General features: G+C 39.0%; 1 protein-coding gene across 1 annotated transcript in view; it reads right to left on the bottom strand.

Annotated features, from left to right (window-relative positions):
• The window catches only part of DENND6A (DENN domain containing 6A), a 43,677-nt gene that overhangs the window by 18,993 nt on the left and 5,878 nt on the right, over positions 1 to 18,806 (bottom strand). Inside the window, exons 2-9 of the mRNA XM_072420891.1 lie at positions 15,358 to 15,396; positions 14,647 to 14,689; positions 13,392 to 13,504; positions 11,622 to 11,702; positions 10,647 to 10,752; positions 4,741 to 4,820; positions 2,518 to 2,580; positions 367 to 422 (exon numbers count right to left, since the gene is read on the bottom strand). Coding sequence (XP_072276992.1) covers positions 367 to 422; positions 2,518 to 2,580; positions 4,741 to 4,820; positions 10,647 to 10,752; positions 11,622 to 11,702; positions 13,392 to 13,504; positions 14,647 to 14,689; positions 15,358 to 15,396 — 581 coding nt within the window. The remainder of the gene's footprint in view (positions 1 to 366; positions 423 to 2,517; positions 2,581 to 4,740; positions 4,821 to 10,646; positions 10,753 to 11,621; positions 11,703 to 13,391; positions 13,505 to 14,646; positions 14,690 to 15,357; positions 15,397 to 18,806) is intronic.

Below are 18,806 nucleotides of genomic sequence, written 5' to 3'. Positions count from 1 at the left end.
CAGGGGAAGAAACTTCCTGCAGAGTGACGTCATGATGCCAGAACCTGCTTACTCTCCCATCGCAGGCCAAGACCTGCTTGCTAAATTCCAAGGGGGACAGTGGTGCAGGGCTGTTGCAACAAAAGTTGTGTCCACAGCCATGCGCTTCCGTCCCCCTAGAATGTTTAGAAAGCAGGTCTTAGCCTGCAACAGGAGAGTGGGCAGGTTGTGCCCATACAGGGGACTGAGCCGAGGACCACCATAATTGTCTTGCGGACCGCTGGCTTATACAATGTAACATGTATGTTTTATCAATTAATTCTACAACAAAAAGGAATAGCTGAGAGATAGGCAGTAAGGTGACATTACATCCTGTGTTGCTTTTACCTGAACAAATCGACTTCATGGATGGTTGGTAATGCCACAGAAATGTGTGCATCTGTCTAGAAGAGGCACAGAAAAAAATTTGTCATTAACATTCAATAAAAGTTGATCAAGAGTCGATTGAGAATAGTAGACGCCCAGATTTATGATATCCCCCTTAGCACAGCCCATTGTATAAAAAATTTGGAGACACGATTTATCCCCGGACATCCAGTTCCCAAATACCCTAATAATATTGTGGTACGGTAATCCTTGAACCCCCCCCCCGCCGCTCTTACATTGTTAACATTACATGGAAATTACACTTTACCATGGTCTTCAGGTCTCTCAGACATACAATAATAACAAAAAGGGGTACACCGTTCCCCTGCGCTGTCATCTTGTTTGTGGTATCCCCACTTTATATTTATTTTATTTGGTTGACAAAGGTTTGGTGTTAGGGTCCAGCATTAGGGGACCAATGCTCCCAAACAGATGTACATGTGGATTATTCTCTCTCCTTATTTATTCTTTTTGGAATTGATGCAATACTCTGTTCTATTTTGTATTCTGAATTCAGTATTGATATAATGATAAATATCCCCTTTTTGTGCCCCCTTCTCCATCCCTATCTTTTGTTATTGTAAAACCCTAAATAAAAAATGTTAAAAAAAAATAAAAGTTGACCAAGAGTTTTAGATGCCAGAAAAATCAGTACTGCTGCCTCTTACCAAATTATCATCACAGTTTGGCGTTTGTGCAAAAAAAACAGACAAACATATACAAACAGAACTTCATAAATATATCATGTATGTCGAAGGATAATGTTTTGTAAATATGAGCCACAATTAAAGGAATATTGAAAATAAATGTGCAAAAGGGGTTATTGCAGGGCCTGATTTAGGTGAGGGCAAAGTGGGAAATCACTTGCGATCCCTACCTACAATAGGGCCCCAATTGACAGAGTAGTAGGGTGTGCACAAAGCTGAAATGCTGTAAATTTGGGGTCTCCATTTCAAATTTGTCCATTTTGTCCAAAACTCTCCCTGTGTTTCTGAAAATAGTGACCCACCCCGGGATGTACCACAGTGGTCCCCAACCTTTTGAACATCATGGACCACTAAATTTACGGACTCCGGACCACGCATGTGTGTGGAGCCACGTGTCAGTCAAAGGACAAGAAATTTCCCCCAAAGCGATATCATGATGCCAGAACCTGCCCGCTGTCCCATTGCAGGTCTGAGCCAGTGATGGGAGAGTGGGTGGGCTGTTTTCAGAGACTGCTGATGTACTAGGTTATTACTTGATAAAAAAAAGTCTATCTTTTATAAGTGTTTCTCTGTTTAACATGTAATAACTTTCAGGGTAATAACCCCTAATATAATTAGTACATCCATAGCTCACAGCACATTAGCGTAGTGGGAAGAATGCCATCCTTACAAAGGGCCAAAAAGTGCACTGGTAATTATTAAACTGACCTGAGACTTACAAACTGCTCATTGCTCAAGGAACCCCTAGAAACCTCTGGAAGAATCCTAGGGTTTTATGGAACCCTTGCTGAAAAACACTGCTTTATTATATACTGTATATAGGCTGTGTATTTTGACATTCTATCTACACCCTGCCTTCTTATGCTTGCAAAAGGAATAGAAATATTGATCCGAAATGGTTAACACTGCTTTTCTTGGAGAATCAACTTTGTAACTTCCAGCAAATATAATTACATTACTATGTATTAGGATATAACTGATTAAAAGACCCCTCTAGGTAGCTTATCATGCTTATCTTTGTCAATTACTTTGCTTTAATTGTATCCAGCACATGATTCACTGATGGGTTGTCAATTTAAGAGCCGCCATCTTTGATCAAAGAGGCAAAGGCCCCAGTCACCGATATCTGCCTGCATAGACATCATTTTCTGGTGTTTGATTCTCTGAGAACAGAAGGTGGGCACAGCGCAGAATATTAGAGAAAGGGAGAAGGATATATCGAATAAACAAGTGTATGGCTCAACTAGCGATCAAGTTGCTGGAGATGAAAAGACTTTTTAAAGGTCTTCCTTTGTGAGAAGTTTACTTAAAAATGAACCAACTTCCACATAACCAAGAAAGTGGGATGTATATATAGAATAAAAATCAAATGCATAGGCTGAAGTCCCCAGTTAAGCACTGTCACCTGTTGGGTCATGTCCACCAATTGCGTTGTCCCTGGCTTATCATGTTTTGTTGGTATCCGCACCTAAAAGAGATATCAGTAGGTAAAGCTGTACAAAAAGTAGTTAAGAAGTTAAAATTCACAAAAAAAAAAAAAAAGAAACTGCAATGAAAATATTAAAGGAAAACTGCCTTTTATCAAAACTTTCAAAACTATTCATTTGAATATTTTAGGATAGAACAATGAAAAAGTGTTGTACAGAATATGAATAGTGAACTCCAAGTAGGCAGACAACCCCACCAATTTAGGTGAATATGTCCCCATTAAAACAATCATTATGTGTGTTTTGGTATCCGATTTTACCTTTTGCAATCACCTGTATAGAAGAGCCAAGATTTTTAGAAGAAGAAGCAACATGACATGAGACAAGTGTGCCGCAGTGCTCATGTGCTAACATGTTACAAACAAACTGAAGGACAGAGCTTACAGAGAGAGAAGCATATTGCTGCTTCTCCTTTCACTGTCCAATCAAAGGCTGAGGGATAGACCTGGTAAAGTACCCAACTATATTGACTAAAAAAGTCAGGTCTCCAGACTGGCTTTAGTATCTACAGGGCTGTGTTAACCTCAGTAATAACAGACAGAAATGCAATAGAATTGGTAGGTAAGCAGTTTTCATAAATATATTTTATTTGTTTATTCAGTCTTTATTACCAGGGTTCCACTTTAAATATCCATCTTGTTCCATTAGATATAGTCATTTATTGACATAAATAAAGCCAACAAATTGTGCAGCTGTCACTATCTGTTGAAGGAATCACATAATAAAGCAAAATTCTGCTACAATTTAAATGAAGGAATTGAACGTAGGGCTTTCCTTCCCCAAGCCAAAGCCACCAGCAAGGAAGCAGTCAGCAGTCATGGCATCAACAAATTTCACTCCAAATTTTTTTTTAAGTCAAAAGTAGCTATGCCTTAGATCTAATACAGCTTTGAAGCTTTAGGCACACTCAGACACCATGGACAGCACTTTTGAAGAGTTTCAGACAAAATTAAGAAAATAAATGTTTAAGTGAAATTAACTTTTCAGACGTTTCCTACAATAGGACACATCTATAAATTTTTTTTATGTCTAGGTCAATTCTAGCATACTCATTTAGGAATATCCATATTTTCACATGCAGTGCATAGAAGATCTGTATTTTTTAATACAGGACACTTTGAACATTAACCGTTAAGTCTCAGAGTGTCTCTGTATAGAAGCTCATCACTTTACCCTTTTCCTGCAGATCAATGGCATTTTACAGGGCCTTGGTAACATGGCAGTGCTGCAGTGAAGCTATAGTCCTGCACAGGTATACTTTCCTACATGGCCATGTGCTTGTTAACCTCAGACTAACAATAGACCATGTGCAAAGGGCATGCAAGGAAACTTTTTTTTACACCGTTATATAGCGTTCAAATCAAGGGAATTGAAGTGGTATAGAAATTAGCATTCCCCATTCCCAGATATTTACGCTATAGCGTGGTAGTCTCCATTCATCTGCTATATCAGGGTTTATTGCATTTACAATAAAGCATCCCTGTGCATCTTCTATCCACTGTTACCTGCATTTGTGTAAACCCGGGTGACAGCTTCATTCATCCATACAAAGTTGTGGAGGCTATGCCAGCAGACTAAAAGGTTTAATAAGACAAATCAGTCTCCACTAACTGGGACTAATTTATTAAAGCTCTCCAAGGCTGAACAGGTTACAAATTTATTAGTGAAGCTGGATGATCCAACAAACTTGCAACGGATCTGGTCCAAGATTAAAAACAATTGCTAACAAAAAGTAAATGACTTATAAGAAATCCATTCCAGGTTAGCTGGATCACTCAGGCTCACTGATGAAAGTGTATCCTTTCCAAACATGGAGAGCTTTATTAAATCAGGCCAATCTGATCAGGCCTATCTGCAGTTCATAAAACCAGGAGGATCTATATATTCTAATAGGTAACCCAAAGGAGGGGCATGCAAGAAGATAGGCAATTCCAATCTGCCCGGGAAATAACAGACTCATACAAGCACAGAACGTGATATTAATTTACCACACAAGACCATCGAGTACACTGAGTAGTTTAAATGCAAAGGAGAACAAAGATGGTAGACAGTTCTATTTGCACAGCTCCTCCATCCAGCCTTATAGTATCAGAATAGTAAAGTTTAGCTTCAGTAAGATCTTACGCTCTTACGTTTCATACCTTAACGACGAGCCCCATGATTGGCAGGTGCAGAGTCTTCCCTGGCACAGGAGCAGGCCATCGGTCTATATCACTGCAAGCTGTAAGAAAAAAGAATGGCATGTGTTAGCATTAGGTGTAAAGCCTGTTTTAAGGCTACAGGTAAAATAATACAGCAGCATTGGAAGCACAGACACTTTACCAGTGTTAGCCTTTAACTTGATCCTGTATTCTGTGGAGATCCCTCTGATTCTAGAACCAGGCTGTTAACAGGGACTAGATTTCTAAAGCTAAAAATTATTTATGTTGATGTAACAGTATCACTTCTCTTGTTCTATATTTGAGGTGTAATTCTTAGTAACTCTTTCCTATTCTGTCTATGAACATTGCATAGTATTACTTGTTTTTTTTACTAATTTTTGGGTGGTGAGTCCAGAAATGACCCCAGTTTTCTGCAATCACATCCAGTTTTTACGATACAGGGTACTCTCCCTGTTACTCTCATGTTAGTCTATGACATTTTTTTTACAGGAAAACAATTAAAAATTAATCGGGTAAGCGGTTAAGGTAAAAAATTACACTTATAGCTTTTCCTAGAGTGTTCAGTGTTAGGCCAGTCCCGCCGGAAGTTAGGAAGATGGCTATGCAGAAAATGCACCTAGATGCTCATATTGCAACCAGGCATTTTGTAGCTCTTCGAGAGTTTATGGTCAATTTCTGTTTAATTATTTGCTTGTGTGTTTACAAGAAAGACCTTGACAATGGCTTTGAATGATAACCAGGTATTCTTTTTGACTTCTGACATTGTCCTGATGAAATGTTCATCTTTGATGAGCTGCCGAATCTGTGGACCATCAAACACACCGGCCTTTATTTTTCAAATGACCGGCTAGGAAATGCCAAAATGAGGTACTTGAAACATTCTCCTTCAGTTGGCAAAGCTTTAACGAACTGCTTCATCAGACCCAGTTTGATGAGGTGGGAATATAATATTCTTTCTATCAACAAGTAGAATGTTTTGATCAGCTGGTTTTAGGGCAGATCTTGGAGGCCAATTCCTTTCCACCCAATGCTTCTCACGAGCTCTGCTGTCCCACATGCACAGATAACAGGGATACTTGGTGTGTCAGCGTTACTGACCAAGAAGGAAGCATATCATTTTAAGGTCGACACAGATGACCAAATTGTGTTGGTGGTATTGCAACAATTCAGTGACGCTTTATGTCTGCATATTCTTCACAAAGAGAAACTGAATGGCCAATTGGGACTGATCCAAATATAATGCCATTGAGAAGGAGGGCACACTTTAAGCTCCGCTTTGAGCTATCGATGAATAGTCGCCATTCAGTTGAGTATAGATTGGAATTCACAATTCCTCCATTTAACCAGGTATGTTATGGCAATACACAAAGCCACTGTCAGTTCTAAAGTACTGCAGAGATGCAATTTTTCTGGTTCTAAAGTAGAAACTCTTGAGGCTAGGAGTTCTGAAGCCTTCTTTGATAGTCCCAAATCACGTGTTGTCACCTAGTTCATCACCATAATCATGTTCTTCAAGAGAGAGTAGTGTAACGAAAATCGGCACTGGGATTGCATCTGAATGAGCCACTGGGCGTATAGCCGATGGTAGACTAGGATACTATGTTACATTTATTTTTCTTGTTATATCCTGAAGTTTTCACTATACATAAGTAACAGTCACTGAAATGATCTCCTGGCTCTCGCCAAACCATAGGTATACCAAATGGCTGTGTTCCCTTTGTCCACATCCGTAAACCCTCGACACACTGTTTGCACACCTTATGAGGGGCCCAATACTTATCTTGATCACCAAGAAATATGCCAAATAGGCTTGCTCTACATATGTGCTGATGTTCGCCCTTTGACTGGGAATGGTAAAAATGCCACAGATATAACAAAATGAATCTGGGTTGTTTAGGCACTTCTGACAAGAAACAGAGGAGCCAGACATGATCCGAAAGAATGGAAATACATGTGTAAGTAAAAAAATACATTTTGCTTATTCACTATGTAGAGCAGCGCACAACCTCCAACCACGCTGTCTTGCGTGTAAATAAATAGCCTATACAAATCCACACTACAGTAATTGCAATTTTATAAGCGGTAGAGAAAAAAAATGACGTGATAGAAGAAACCTAACTGCACTTTTAGAATCAGCATACCTATTTTAGTGTAAATAAGCTTAAAAATTGAAGTCAACAAAAAATGTGTTCAAAATTGTTCTCTAGTGTAATTTAACAGTTTAGTTGTTTGTTGGGGGTTCTGAACATTTTTTGTATATATTTTAAAAAATGTTGCATTTTTAAATGAAAATGGCTGGAATACCTCTGTTTTGAGGGTGCCTAACCATTAACCATTGAATGAAAACGACCCTGCTTCTACCCCCCGCCCCCTTTCCCCACAAAGCAAGGTGGGATTCTATGTGAGGAACAGGTATTGACTTGCTGCTTAAACAGTATGTCAGGGTTCATATAATTATTTTTTGGTAGGAAGAAGTACGGGTGGGGGTGGGTGGTATGGTAAGATACTTACAGCAGAACTCTAACAAGAAAAAAATTAACAAGATACAAGACCAAAACCAGTTTTTGCTGCAATATTCACCTAGAATCCAGAGATTTTCCCAACAGTATTTCCTATTCTGCCACTAGATGTTCTCAGCCTGATGGGCAGCATCATTCAGCCCACTTCCTTTAGCCCAGGACCTCCTAGATACAACTCAACTGGTAAACAGACAGCAAAAGGAGAGACCGCACAGTGATGGGCTCATCTCTCGGTTACTCTGCTTCCTCTCCCTTTCACCATGCTTTTTGTCAGCACATGCATGAGCTGATTGGCTCCATGTACTGCTACTTCCTCTCACACTGAAGATCTATAGAACAGGGCTGCAAAAGGCTTACACCAGGTTACATTCTAATACTTACACTGCTTCATTTAACAAATACATTAAATGATTTTAAGAATGCATTAGGTTGACTTTTATATATGTCATGAGTTTAGCTTTGAAGTTAATCTTTTACTTCAGGTCCAGTTTACTGTACAGTTTAATCAGGGATTAAAGGATCCCATTACTTATTTATAATTCAATAAAGTGGATGTTTCTTAACAGTCCATGAGGTCAGCTACAAAATACAATCCAAAGTTCCATTGGAAATCAATTCTGCAAAAGATAAAAAGTTCATAAAACTGGATGAGGCATAGTTCTGCGAAATATACATTATCCATTTTAAGAGCGCTGTGAGTAGCAGAATGAAACCCTAAAAGACATGCACATGTGTTTTTTTGCGATGTCTTTTTTTATGCATTTTTTATTTATTTTCAGTTTAAAGTTTATAGCATAATAGAGATATTTCATGTTTATAACTTGCAGAAGGTGAGAGAAAAGCTACTTTTAGTAAAGTTTACCAGGTACAGAGGTGGTAACACAATTATATATAATTATACATTCATAATTTCAGACTTCTAAATGTGCATTTGGTTACACATGTCTAAAAAGCGACTGATAAAAACATATTCACAACCATTCTGGAAAAAACTTATCTGTATTGGCTAAAAAGCTACAAGAGAGGGCAGACCTTCAACACAACCATATAGTATTACATTTGACCAATTACTATGCTGCAGGTTTAGGAGGACCCCTAGAGAACCTGAAATGTGTGTGTAAGCACCTGTTGCTTCCTGCCCTGTATGAAGTGTTCTCACCAGCCCCTTTTAGCTGGGTGCACCACCCAGCAATTTTCAGCACCCACCCAGCTGTATTTGGGTGTTTACTGATGAGTTGGGTCACAATTTAGGGGGTTCCACCCGCCTACCATTTTTTCCCACCCAGCTTAAAAACAATTCTGGGTTGAACACTGCCCTTATGCATACATTTACTTTCCACAAAATGTTCCAAAATGGTGTACTTTACGAGGTACAGTATGACACCACTCAATGCCTTTGACAAATTTGGGACCACAAATATATTTAGTGCTGCAGCAAACTTCTTCAAGAACCCCAGCACACAATAATTTCCTCTGTACTTGCACCTTTTATTTTTATTTTTTTGTCTAACAGTCGCACTTTGCAACTCACACCAGGCTTTCAGTTTTTTAACACACATCAAGGTCAGTTTTGGGGGAATTAATTAACCTAACTGCATGTTTTTGGGATGTGGGAGAAAAATGGGGTGTCCAGAAAGAACATGCAAACTCCTTGCAAAATGCAGGCAACTGAGGCAACTATGCAAACGCCTTGCATAATTTTTTAAAGCATCAATATGATATTATCATTCACACATGTCCACCCCTAATCATAGCTGTCTATTTATTTTGTATTTTCAGTGTGAGCATATTGTAAAGCCTAGTTAATGTTTTGTTTTTACACCTGCTAAGCAGTTATGTTGCACAACAGGAAATTACTAAAGCTTTATTCTTTGTGAGTAGTAAACGCTGCCCTGTGCTGGTAGCACACAGATCTCCAGCGGTCAGTTATGCCATCCTCACAGTGATCCAGTCAACAAAGCCACTAAAGGACAATGAGTGATGTGGAATAGGGACTATGCAGGGGGTGCGTTAGATTGCTAAAGACCCAAACTGCTGTGTTCTGTGACAGCGGCTGTCCAGCTTTTTACATACATTTTAGTAATTATATCTAGGACTACCACAACAATGGTTTTTATTTAGGTTTGAAACTAGAATTTTTTTCTGATGATCAACTGATTTAAACTCTGTATTTAAATATGTCTGCAACTGTTTATAAAGACATTTTCATGGGTGTTGCAGAATGAGGAGTAAAGCAAAAGCAAAGAATGCTGATGACTGCAGAACACATGTCAGCCCACCTAGTTTGTTCATTTTTCCTATTAATAGATTGTTTTATAGGACAGACCTTTGTTTATACAAAACACATTTTATCTGCTTCATCTGATTTTTTTTCAAAGCAAACCCAGCTTGTTAGTGAAGTGACATCACACAGAAACAATGCCTAATGATAAACAGCCCTTACATGGGGTAAAATAGGATGAAACATTGTGTTGTGTAAACTAGCTATGCTGCATATTTTCAGGCAATGATGGGATTGATATGAGGTTGTACTGCTGGGCCAAAACTAATAAAGAGCAAGCTAAAAGCAAATGCAGATTACATGTAACAGACATTTGTGGCTCAATGCTCCAATAACTGTCTGCACCTGTACTGAAGTCACAGTTCACTTAAATTACCGTATTATACTTCCTGTGTACACAGAATCACACACAGCACCAACCAACATCAGTTGAAGTTTCATTTTCCAAAGCTTGTATTGTGTGATTTTCTATTGGGGTTGATACTGGAAGATGGCATTGGTTTCAGCATGATAGGGTAAATCAAACTACATCACTATATAGGATTTATTAAATGACAGAAAAAAGCTAGGGTTTAGAGCGGCAAATATTGGATTGTAGAAAACACAGTGCTTGCTTGGTCTTTCCCATTGAAAGGCATGGGATGATTGATTGGCTAGACAAAAATATCCCTGATTTAATAGTACCATTAAATGTTTCGTACCCCAACAAACTTCACTGTTAGGCTTCCTCAGGGGATGTGTGGAGAATTTTTACTGAATGGATCTCCGTAGAGATTCACTTGAGCCGGGGGGTAAGTAGTTACTTTAGCTGGAAAGGTGTGTTCCATTTAACAGCTGGATAAAAATCAAAATCTTACGAATGTGATGTACACACACACACACACACACACACACACACACACACACACACGTAATCTAAAAAAGTCTAAGAAGTTTTAAAATGTGTTACTGTGTTTTTATGATTCAACCTCTAAAAAGAAGGCTTGGAACAGAAAGCTGGTTTACTTGGCCTTTCAAGACTTTCTTTTAACAACTTCTATATTAAAGTGTATATGAAGTGATACAGAATATGATCAGGCAATTACCTGCTTCCAAGCATGGGTCATTTCTTTCAAAATACTCAGGGGCGATCTGCTTCACCACAGTGTGAAAGAAATTGATGTATGGTAGCTTGCTGATCAGAACTAAGGACTGAAAAAAAATCCAAAGACAAATCCATTCATTACAGCAGTACAGTTAGTGTGCAAGAGTCTAATACAACGTTAAAAAAGGAAAAGAAAATCTCACCAAGCTTTTGAACCCAGAATGGAGCTTGCTCCAGAAGTTAATGAATGTCTAGGCTCCATAAGGATATTCAAACGGAAAAGTGTGTGAGATACTGTAAAACAGTGGCCCCCGGTGCTGGTCCGTGGCTGGTGAGTTGGGGGCCGCAAATGGCGAGAGGCAGAAGTGCCGGCACTGGTGGCCCTTCTTACACTGCTCTAAAGCTAATGACAGTAGGAGCCCAAACAGCGGGAGCGCAGGCAGCTCTCCTCACACTGATTACACAGGAGCTGCTGAGAATGGCAGAGCAATGTATGTAAGGCTCACACTCCCATTCCCAGAAGATCTGCCACCTAATAGCAAACCAGCTCTCTTACACTACTCAGCTATTCTCAGCTAGCATAGCAAAGTAGTGTAAGCTGTACATATACTGGGCCATGTCAAAATTTTATTCTATGTTACTGGGCTCTGTTGTTAGAAAGGTTGGGCACCACTGCTGTAAAAGATATACATTGTCATCATACTAACATAAACATAAAGAAAAATATACAGGTTGGCAGTAAGCACTGGAGCATTTACCTTAGCAGCCACTGATCAGTATAGATGAATATAGGTAAACTAGCATTTTATGTCTAGTTACAGAAAACACACATAGCAAAGCATTTGAAAATTTTCACCGCAGTGCGCCCATTTATTCTCAGACCTTTGACAAGCGCAGACAGTGAGATGCGAGCACGGGTTAATTGCTCCCGCAGCCAGCAATCGGCGCTCGATGCAACTGTCATGTTCTTAATTACCTTTTGAAAATATCCTCTTTTTAATGTCTTGTCTCGGACTTGTCGAAAATATACGTAACCATAGAAACAGGATGGATCTTTCTGTTAAAAAGATAGATATATATGAATTTCAGTTTTCAGGGTAAAAAAATCAATGTCTTTTTATATAACAGGATTTGAAGAGGCTTTATTTTATTTGAAGGATGAATCCGTTTTACAATAAGCATTGTTCATTTGATTAGCTGCAATCTGAAATAAACTGAGGACAGAATCTTTACATTTTCCATGAACTCTCTAGGGTCATAAAATCACAAAATTGATTCTATGCAAAATTTTACAAGGTCTTACCAGTGTGGACCCCCTTTAAATACCAAAACCTTCATATTAGTAAGGACATTCATGGATTTGTGGGATTCCAAGGTGCTCCGGAACATATAATAAAAACATATAAGCTACCTGCTCTAAAGTCATGAAGGTATTTTAAATGTTATGTTCACAGAATAAAAGATTGGAAGCTCCGCCATTGTAAAATGTTGAAGGGCACCACTTATTATATAGTGAAAATACTGGCAGTGAGTCTCAGCAGGGCACCCCACTAAACTGCCCGCAATTACTCTGCCAAGTCAATCAAGTCCTGGCAAACCACAACTGTATCTCACAGTGCAATGCAGGCAACCCACTGAACTTGTATGCAATCCAATGTGGGATGAAGTTTGGACCCAACGTTCTGAAAAGTATAGATGGTGCCCACAGAATAAAACTCCTAGTTCATTGGTGAACCTACATTAAAAAAATTACATCACACCATGTTACCTTGGCAGCACGCTGGCTCAGTGGTTAGCACTCTGGCCTTTGCAGCACTGGGTCCCAGGTTCGAATCCTGACCCGGACTCTATGTGCATGGAGTTTGCAGGTTCTCCCCGTGTTTGTGTTTCCTCCCACTTTCCAAAAATAACATGCTGTTAGGTTATTTGGCTTCCCCCCAAAACTGACCTTGGACTGTAATAATGGCATATGACTGAGGTAGGGACATTAGATTGTAAGCCCCTTCGAGGGACCGCTAGTGACATGACTATGGACTTTGAAAACACTGTGTAATATGTCGGCGCCATATAAATACTGTATAATAATATTAATAATAATATTATGTTCAAATATATATGGAATGCCAAACGAGAATTTAAACAGTTGATAACATTAAAGCAATGGGCATTTGACAGATTATACACATAGGAAGTGTTGAAAACACAAAATACGAATACTTGAAGGCAAAAAAGTCACTACACAGTGCAGTACAGTATATTCATAGATTTTTAGCAACAGTTTTTACATAAACCTGAACTCCAAATTGATATTGATTATTTTAACATTAATTTCATCAGTACCTGAATGTGTCTTTATATTAAATACTTTTATGCTCTGCACAGTGGACTGACAAAGGGAAGAGCAATGCTGTGAGCTACAGTGGGATAGTGCTATTATAAGAAAAAACAGACTGAACAGAATAAATTATTGACTAGTTCACTGATGTTCCTTCACTGTCCAATCAGCTTAGTGGAGATATGCCAAAGACCAGGCAGCATTGCTTACAAAAACGGAAAAAGATTAGGTCACAAAACTGGCTAAGCTACCTTGAATGGAAGCCTGGGTGATCTGAACAGAACCACAAATCTTTTAGCAATTACAACTCTTCACATAGATGAATTATAAAATTGCTTTGAATTCACATTCAACATTTTACTTTAAAGCATTTAATGTGTTTAGTCTATAAACAGGTTTCTACTGCCAAACCTTTAAGTAAACGGGTGAATCTCGGTCCACCTGATCCAAGACACAATGCAGGGATGACTTTCTGCCTGTTGACTGACGGAACCTGAAGCAGAACTGAGTGTCCCCCAGGCAGCCTAGAATGGGAGCCAAATGAAAATAGATGAGCTCTCTTAAATCAATCACTGTCACAATACCTCGAGAAAAATGCAGAAACACTGTGACAACCAGGAAGTGAAGCTGCACACGTTAACGATTAGTATAAAAGGCAATTTACCACCCTTACTCTATTAAACTAGCAACAGTATTTTCCCCAGATGTTTTTTAGGCTGGGTGGGGAGAAGCTGTAGGCGGGTGGCAGTCCCTGTATTGTGACCCAACTCTTCAGTAACCACCCCAAAACAGCTGGGTGGTTGCTAAAAGGTGCCGGGTGGTGCACCCAACTAAAAGGGTCTGGGGAGAACACTGTAGCAGACAGTAAAGGGGCTGCCATAGTAGCATTGTCATGCTGATCCAATTGCTTTAAAACTGACGGGGCAGATCAATTAAAACTCTCCAAGACTGGAGAAGATAAACCATCATGGAAAAACCTGGGTGATCCAGCAAACCTTAAATGGATCTGGTGCAGGATGAAAAACATCTGTCAACAAATAGCAAATTATTTTTAACGAATCCCTTACAGATTTATTGTATCACCCAGATTCTCCAATTATAGTCTATCTTCTGTAGTCTTGGACCATTGACTCTGAACCTTTGACATGTATGCAGTAACAGTCTGATTTTCCTGTTATTCATGCTTTCTACAGGCCAGTAAATCAGATAGTATTGGAGTCAGGCATCTACATTTTTCAGAAAAAAAGTCACATTATAAAGTGTATGCAAACCTAAGGAAAAAGTGTATATTGCATCAGTCTTAATATGTGATGCTGCATTCATTTTAGTTTTGCAGGCTTTTCTTACTTTTATATTCTTCTGGTGACACTGCCATTCCACACATCCAGTCCTAGGGTGACAATCCTCACTCTGCATACTGTATCTATACAAAGGCAGTATCGACAACCCCAGCACAAGAAGTATGTTAGAACTACAGGACACCACCCCAACTGCTACATAACATAGGGAGGGAGTTGTCCAATGGGACAAAAAGCAACAATGACAACATGGACAGAAATCAAGGGATATTATCAGACCGCAAGATTTCTGGCATGGGAAACAGCTTTTTTTTTTTGCACCTAACAAACAGATAAAACACAACCAAAGTGAGTGAAAACAACGTTACCTGAGTTTGAGTCAGGGAATGACAGGTAGCAGATGCTGGTTTTCTGTAAATTAGAATGAAGACATATTAGTAAGAAGGTCCTAAATTACGTACTGGATGGAGAGACCTCTCAGAGATCAATTATTAAATCCTATAGCTCCACCAACAATGCTAACATGAGTTTAGAGAAATTTAGATATGTAATGTCAAGCCCCAACTCTTGTACCATTAAGCTTCCCCCCTCAGTATAGGAGTATTACATTAGTGACTCTAGTGTGTCAGGTTGGATAGGTAAGCTATGTAAGCAAAGCCAGTAATGGCATAATAGAAAGTGGAGAAGACATGTCAAACTGGTGTTTAAAAAACCAAATAGAGTCCTTCAGGTCAGTTTAAGTGACATTAGTGATCATTTTGACCATCTATAAAGGTTACATTCTACCCAAATGACCACCATACTAATGTACTGTAAATTATGGATAAATATACCAGGGGTTCCCTAAAGACCTGAAAGTTTTTTCAAGGCTTCCCCCATGTTAAAAAGGTCACTGATTTAGCATGTGTATGTAGCTTTATACTAAGTTTTCCATATTGTTAGTGATTACACAGGTGAGTTTATCATTCTTTCACCTAGGTTGGACATGCCTGAAATAGATGAAACCACTAAAGTACAATTATTCAATTACAATTAATAAACAAATAAAGGAACCAAGAGAAAACTTCTTGGAAACTTACCTCTTTGTCAGTAAGCTTGGCATGTGAAGGATACATGGCCTGTGTGAATAAGATTGGGTGATTTAGTATAAGATGTATAAAACATGATGTAATGATATACTGACAATAATTTGAAAATCCCACTAACTAACCTACTATATGTTTTCTAAATATATTAAACTTTACATAAACCTAAAATAAAATAAAAAAACTTGGAACAGCCTGAAAAAAAATGCTGACACCACATTTTGAAATATTTTTAGCAATTACAGAAACTAATACTGATCTTGCTGGACATGCTGTGTTTTTGGTACCTATAGAGCTTAAAAGCACACACAACCTTAAGTTTATTCCAAAAACTTCTAGTCCCATCTATCAATCATGAAATGTTTTTTGTCAAGTCCAGCCTAGGTGACATCCATGATGGCTTCTATAGACACAATGGACAAATGAGTTTAGATACAAAGGGACAAAAAGTGATATTTGCAGGACTGGGAATAAAGCCTGAAAAAAAAAAATTAAATAAAAAAAAGACAGCAACTACATTTACAGACCAGCTCACTGCAACATAATATTTTAGGTAGATACATTTTAACCCTGATCTAAAACCCTTGGTCTACTTATTCAATATGATTTCCTTCTCCATCTATATTTATTGCATTATAGCTATAAAACAGACAGTAAAGAGGTCCTGTTATGAGATCCAGCCCCCCTTTCCATGTAACCATTGCTGTATGAGAATAGTAAATACAAAACTGACCCAATAAAAAAAGGTAGATCATACATTTAGTTAAATGGGGTCTGGGAAAGATGGACAATCCTGTTGTGGTAATCAACCCTACTGAGGTATGTAATAAAAGTATAACATTCAAAATAAGTACACACAAAACTTATTCACATATCAATCATACGCAAACTGATTTTGTTGCAGATGGAAAGTTTTCTAGTCCATATTCATAAAAAATATGCTGCATGAAGGATCAACGTGATGGTTGCATTTGTTGCAGCAAAATAGATGACGCGTTTCGCAGGGCATCGGGTGACGTAGTAAGAAGGAATAAAAAAAAAAAAAGAAGATGGCGGCGCCTGGAGTGCCAGCCCGAAGGCGGATGCCAGGACGAGGCGGGACCCAATGGAAGACACCCCCGGACTGATCAAGTGCAATGCGGGATTGAAGGTAAGTGGATTTTTTTTTGTGTTCACCTTTTTTGAGTTTACTTCCTCTTTAATGATTCAGAGGAATGATTATTCTCTGCTACAAAAAACGTGACATCAATTTTATGTAACCTGTTGCTTTGCTCTGCATGGGGATGGCGCTGGTTTACTTCATTTCATTTTGATCTGGCTGGAGTGCAGCATGGAAGCAATATTTTGCCCCTCTGTAAAACCCGTTGTTTATATTTCATTGGGGTAGAGGAGCACCAGCTTTCTTTGAATGCAATGTATATGTGTGTTGGGGTGCCTTGTACGTTGTGGTGTGCTGCATTTTAAATATGCACAGGACCTATTGTTTGTGCATTAAGGCGAATCCACAGTCAAAAAAATAAAAACAAGCAGCCCAATTGGTTGTTCCTGAACTCATAAAATATTGGCCATTGCAACACACAGCTTAAATTCAATTAAATTCAAGCTCCTGTGTTTTGCCTTCAAAACTCTCCACAATTCATGTCCCAGTTACCTTTCTGACCTGGCAAAAATATACTCCCCCAGCCGCTCTCTTCCCTCCTCCAATGACTTCCTCACTCATAACCTCCTCACATGCACGGCTCCAAGACTTTTCCAGGGCTGCTACTTCCCACCACTCCATATCCCCCTCCTATTGTGTGATACTTTCCCCACCTCTTAGATTGTAAGCTCTTTGGGGCAGGATCCTGTCCTCCTTCTGTGTCACGGTCTGTCATTAGTAACCCCTATTTAATGTACAGCACTGTGAACTGGGCTCTATATAAATACTGTTTATTAAGAATAATAATCTTAATGATTCTGGTGTAAATGGGCTCTTAATATTGGTAAATAATTGACAGATAGAACCTGATTAAATGCTGTTCAGAAAAATCCTCCTCCCCTATCAATGTTCATTCTGAGAATGAAACCGCAAATGTACTATTGGCAGAAAATACAGTTTGCTGGCTCAGCACAGAGCAAAGGTCTCTGGAGACATTCCAGAAACATCTTTATTCATTTTCCCAGCTATAAATTGCATATCACTGGCTCTAGGATTACGTAATAAAGTACAGGTGAAAGTCCGAAGCCACGAATGACAGTGATCACACTTTATGTAAGTACAAAGCAAATTACAAATTGAATTGATATTATGTCACTGCAATCAGCATATTAGTACACGGGGCATCTAGAGGAACATTCTTTCTCTCTGGACCCGATTTATTAAAGCTCTCCAAGGCTGCAGAGGATACATTTTCATCAGTAAAACTGGGTGATCCAGCAAACCTGGACTGGATCTGGTTCATGATTGAAAACATTTGCTAACAAATAGCAAATGACTTAAGAAATTATTCCAGGTTTGCTGGATCACCCAGCATCACTGTGGAAAGTGAATCCTCTCCCGCCTCAGAGAGCTTTAATAAATCAGGTCCATGGTCTCAGTTCTTAAATGTAAGGTATTAAGGGAAGTAGATACCTAAACTGATATTGAATCATTTTGCTGGCAACTACATAGATGAATTTACCACTGGCCTGGACCTTAGATTTAACATTATAGCCAACAACCATGTGAGCCTGGCTAATAACAAAGAATTATTTCCAGGTAAAGTCCCTTGCCTTCCGCAGAAAATGAACAGCTGTACAGAACATCTTATATGCGTATCCTGCAGTCACAGGCAGCCACGTCCTCTGCTTGGTGATAAAACGCTAATATTTACCCTATAAGCCAGGCTCAGTACTACGTGTCCTGTAAACACTACACTGACCGAGGGATAACTCACAGATTTCCACCCAAAGCCTACAAATCACTGCCATCAAACCAGACTCCAGCCTGGAAATTGTTAACTGAAAAAGATGGTGCAAAATGGATAAACCGAGGCTACCTTCAGATATTATTATTATACGGGATTTATATAGCGCCAACATATTACACATCGCTATACATTAAATAGGGGTTGCAAGTGACAAACAAGATACAGACAATGACGGAGGAGGAGGGGAGGACCCTGCCCCAAAAAGCTTACAATCTAGGAGAGGGGGAAGTAACACACAATAGGAGGGGAGATACAAATTGTATGCCAAAAAAGTCAGTTGATGTCATGGTGCAGCTAGCTGAAGGTATTTAATACTCAACAGTACATGTTCTGTAATATGGAAGACACTTAGCCACTACAACCCAAACCCCAACGTGGATGAGTGTTACAAAAAACACCAATATAACGTTAGCTGCGAAAAAACAATATCTACTACAAGATAAATCAGTAGACAGAGAGATAAAGACCACGTCATGCAATCAGGATCGCAATGTC

This window comes from Pyxicephalus adspersus, chromosome 8 (genome assembly GCF_032062135.1).
Source record: "Pyxicephalus adspersus chromosome 8, UCB_Pads_2.0, whole genome shotgun sequence".
NCBI classification, from domain to species: domain Eukaryota; kingdom Metazoa; phylum Chordata; class Amphibia; order Anura; family Pyxicephalidae; genus Pyxicephalus; species Pyxicephalus adspersus.
The sequence above is the reverse complement of the archived record's forward strand: the minus strand, read 5'-3'. Positions and strand labels throughout refer to the sequence as shown.